This window comes from Drosophila rhopaloa, unplaced genomic scaffold (genome assembly GCF_018152115.1).
Source record: "Drosophila rhopaloa isolate 14029-0021.01 unplaced genomic scaffold, ASM1815211v1 contig_115, whole genome shotgun sequence".
NCBI classification, from domain to species: domain Eukaryota; kingdom Metazoa; phylum Arthropoda; class Insecta; order Diptera; family Drosophilidae; genus Drosophila; species Drosophila rhopaloa.
In genome coordinates, this window is record NW_025334990.1 from 16,528,754 (window position 1) to 16,532,039 (window position 3,286).

The 3,286-nt window shown below is 42.5% G+C and overlaps 1 protein-coding gene across 1 annotated transcript; it reads left to right on the plus strand.

Annotated features, from left to right (window-relative positions):
* Window positions 1–408: 408 nt before the first annotated feature.
* Window positions 409–1,964, plus strand: LOC108041057 (serine protease inhibitor 42Dd). The gene is made up of 4 exons (XM_017118826.1): window positions 409–454; window positions 532–1,436; window positions 1,495–1,639; window positions 1,695–1,964. Exons 1-4 carry the CDS (start codon window positions 412–414, stop codon window positions 1,817–1,819), a joined length of 1,218 nt encoding a protein of 405 aa, XP_016974315.1. The 5' UTR covers window positions 409–411; the 3' UTR covers window positions 1,820–1,964.
* Window positions 1,965–3,286: the final 1,322 nt, after the last annotated feature.

Here is a 3,286-nt window from a genome sequence, read left to right on the forward strand (position 1 = left end):
AATGACGGAAAATCGACCCCAAAATACAAAACAAACTGAAAATGCAGATTTTTAGAGAATAAAACCAAAATCATTTTGAGGTAAGCCACTTTGAAATCGGATATCTGTAAGAAAAGTTATGGGCTTAGAAGTGCAGGATTTGGGACACTTTTCTGCAAAGCCATTTTTCGAAAATTTGGAAAGGGGTAACACCATTAAAATTACGAAAAATCGACACAAAAATACAAACCAAGTTGAGAACACAGATTTTTAGAGAACTTAAAAGTATTTTAAGGGCTTCCTGTATACACCTTACTTTGATTAATTGCTGACCCAAAGTAACCGGTTTAGGTGCGACTCAATCTCCAGAGATGATCTCGAACAAGTTTGTGACTCAGCACCCACAACTCATTGTTTTATTGTTTACAGATCATGGGTGAGCCTCAGTTGGATCGCAACATGCCAAGCGAATGGGGTAAGATAATTTGTAGAACAGAGTGTATAAAGTATTGTATAAAATCACACCTGCCTGTGCCTGTTTCCTTTTCGTAGTCTTACTGATCATCTGCCTGATCCCGATGGCCTCCGGGGGCACTACGGCGCCACCGTTAAGCGCCAGTCCCATAGTCTTCGCCCGGAATCTATTCCGGGCCGTCAACGATGTGGATCCCCCAGTGAATATGATGGTTTCCCCGGCGGCTGCCCGTAGTGCCATGACCTTGGTTTTCATGGGGGCCGGCGGGAAAAGTGCGGATGAACTGCGTTCCAAATTGATCCTGGGAGTGGGCAATAAGTCGAAGATCGCCGAACATCATGCGGAAACCTGGAGCGAAGAGTGTTCTTGTGTGAAAAAAGGAGTGGCCTTGCGTCTCGTGACCCGATTGTACTTCAATGAAGAAGAGAAAATACTACCGGACTTCAATACCCGAGCCATGGAGTTCTTTAACGCTCAGGCAGATCCACTTAACTATCTGAATCCCGAGGATTCGGTGAAGAAAGTGAACAAGTGGCTGGCAAAGCAAACGTTTTACACTGTGAGAAACCTGTTCACCCCAGATGTGTTCAGTCTCGAGTCCAGTGTGATTCTGGTCAATTCCTTGTTCTTTCGTGCCAAGTGGGCCAATGTATTCCCTGAGCAACTGACCAAGGTCGATGATTTCTGGATTAATCCTCTCCAACGAATGGAACTACCCATGATGCAACAGATCGGCAAGTTTCGATATGGCGAGTCCAAGAAACTTAAGTCACAGATTTTGCAGCTGCCGTTTGAGAAGTCTAACCTGACCATGATGATTATCCTGCCCAGGGATATTGATGGATTGCCAAAATTGGAGGAAAAACTGGGCCAGCTGGACATGAATGAGGTGGCTGCCAAAAGTTTGATGAACGATGTGGATGTGATAATTCCTAAATTTAGAATCGAGTTCAATATAGATCTAAAAGTACCACTGCAAAAGGTAAGGAAAACATATATTTATAGCTTTTACTTAAATATTTATTTAATCTATATTCTAGTTAGGAATAAATCGGGTTTTTGAGCCTGGACAAGCAGACTTAAGTGGCCTTTTTGGCAAGAAATCACTGCAAAGGATTTCGGAGGCCAGGCACAGCTTATTTCTAAATGTTAATGAAACTGGCTGTGAAACTGGTCCGGAAACGGGTAATGTTTTTTTGAAATTTTAAAGAATACATTTATTGACTTTCCCATATTTTAGACGTTCAACCCGAAGTCGTAAAAGATAATCCCGATCGCAAGGTTTTTAAGGCCGACCGTCCGTTCGTCTTTGCCATTCGCAATAAGAAAAACGTTTACTTTGTTGGCCATTTCATAAAGCCCTAATTGCGGGAGCCGTGTTACAAATATTTTGATGGTGATGACCCGCAGGCAATCACGGCAATATGGCAATATCCCAATGAACATCAAATTATTGCCAAACAAATGTACACAATGCATCTGAAATACAAAAACAGCAGGCACAGGCAAACATTTGTGCGGTGGGGAGATTTTGGGGTGCAAAATAAATGGCTGGCGGACAGATCATTGCGAAAATTCGCAGATAGGAGTGGGAGGAAATAGTGGGGGCGGGGGGATGAAAAGGAACGGGAAAATGGGAAAAGGCAACAAAGAAACGGCGGCTGGCCAAAACCAAATGAAAAGTAACATGGAACAAAATAGTAAGAGACATGATGCTTAAATACTCTATCAGGTTTTCTAGGCTTATAGGAAGGCCTTTATTCAGGATGCCTAAGCTGGAAAAATATGTTAGAATTAATTTTAAATAATACAAAATATAACTAGAAGCTTAGCAGAAATAGTAATGAAATAAAATCATTAAAGCTTAGATTTAAAAAATCTTCCGTAAAGCCAAAAAGATACCTGTTTTTTTAGTTTCGTCAGGCTAGTTCTTTTTTCTCTAGTTTGATTACTAATTAATCATTGAATAAAATACAAATAAGGTTTGTATTGCCTTAACTTAGCTTAACTAAGTTAAAATCTTTAAAAGCCAATCCAAGCTTAAAGCCACTAAAAGGACATAAAAGGACACCAGAAATATGTTTACCCCCCGAGAGAGTAGTGAAAAGCGGCAGCAAACGAGCATCGCCGGGATTCTTTTGCCCGGCCAGGGAAGCCAACTTGTTAGCCAATTTTAAATACAACTGCTGCCACTGACAGTAATCAAGATTGCACGGCAATGCCGGCGCGGCTACAACAATGCCAAATGCCATTCCGGCCAGCAAGGGCCAACAATTGAAAAATAAGTAATTTCTCAACTGTAGTGAACTTCGCAGGAGCATCAGGAGCAGAAGGAGCAGCAGGAGCACAAGGAGGAGTTGTTCCAGCAGCTGAGACAAGCAACCAAAGTCCGATTCCGAGTTGGAGTCGCAATAGGAATAGGAATCGGAATCACAGGAGATGGAGTCGCTTGTCCGGTTGGAAAACGAAAACTTTGCCGTCCAATTCATCGATGATTGTCGTGCAGCGCGATTCTGTTTCTGCCATTGATGGCCATTCCAGCAGCCGGTGTGGCAAATGTTTATCTTTCCCCCCGGTTTCTTGTTTTTTTTTTTTTTTTTTTTGTGTTTTTTTGTGACCCAACGGAGCCGGCTCTTCCGTCATCGCAACGGAAGTGCAGCTGCACAAACTTTGGAGGCAGCACCCAGGGGAAGTTCGAGTATCGAGCTGTTTCTGGCCATGTCATCTGTGTCAAATGCTAATGCAGAATGTCACCATTATCAAATTACCGAAATCGGGCACTACACACTGAATTCGATGGCTAGTTTGGGGAGGGAATGGGCATGAATAATT

Excerpts from the sequence above, each read along its gene's own strand:
- LOC108041057 (XM_017118826.1), top strand. The coding sequence starts at position 412 with ATGGGTGAGCCTCAGTTGGATCGCAACATGCCAAGCGAATGGG. Across the intron at positions 455-531 it reads CAACATGCCAAGCGAATGGG|TCTTACTGATCATCTGCCTG; the intron begins GTAAGATAATTT and ends TCCTTTTCGTAG. Across the intron at positions 1,640-1,694 it reads TGAAACTGGTCCGGAAACGG|ACGTTCAACCCGAAGTCGTA; the intron begins GTAATGTTTTTT and ends CCCATATTTTAG.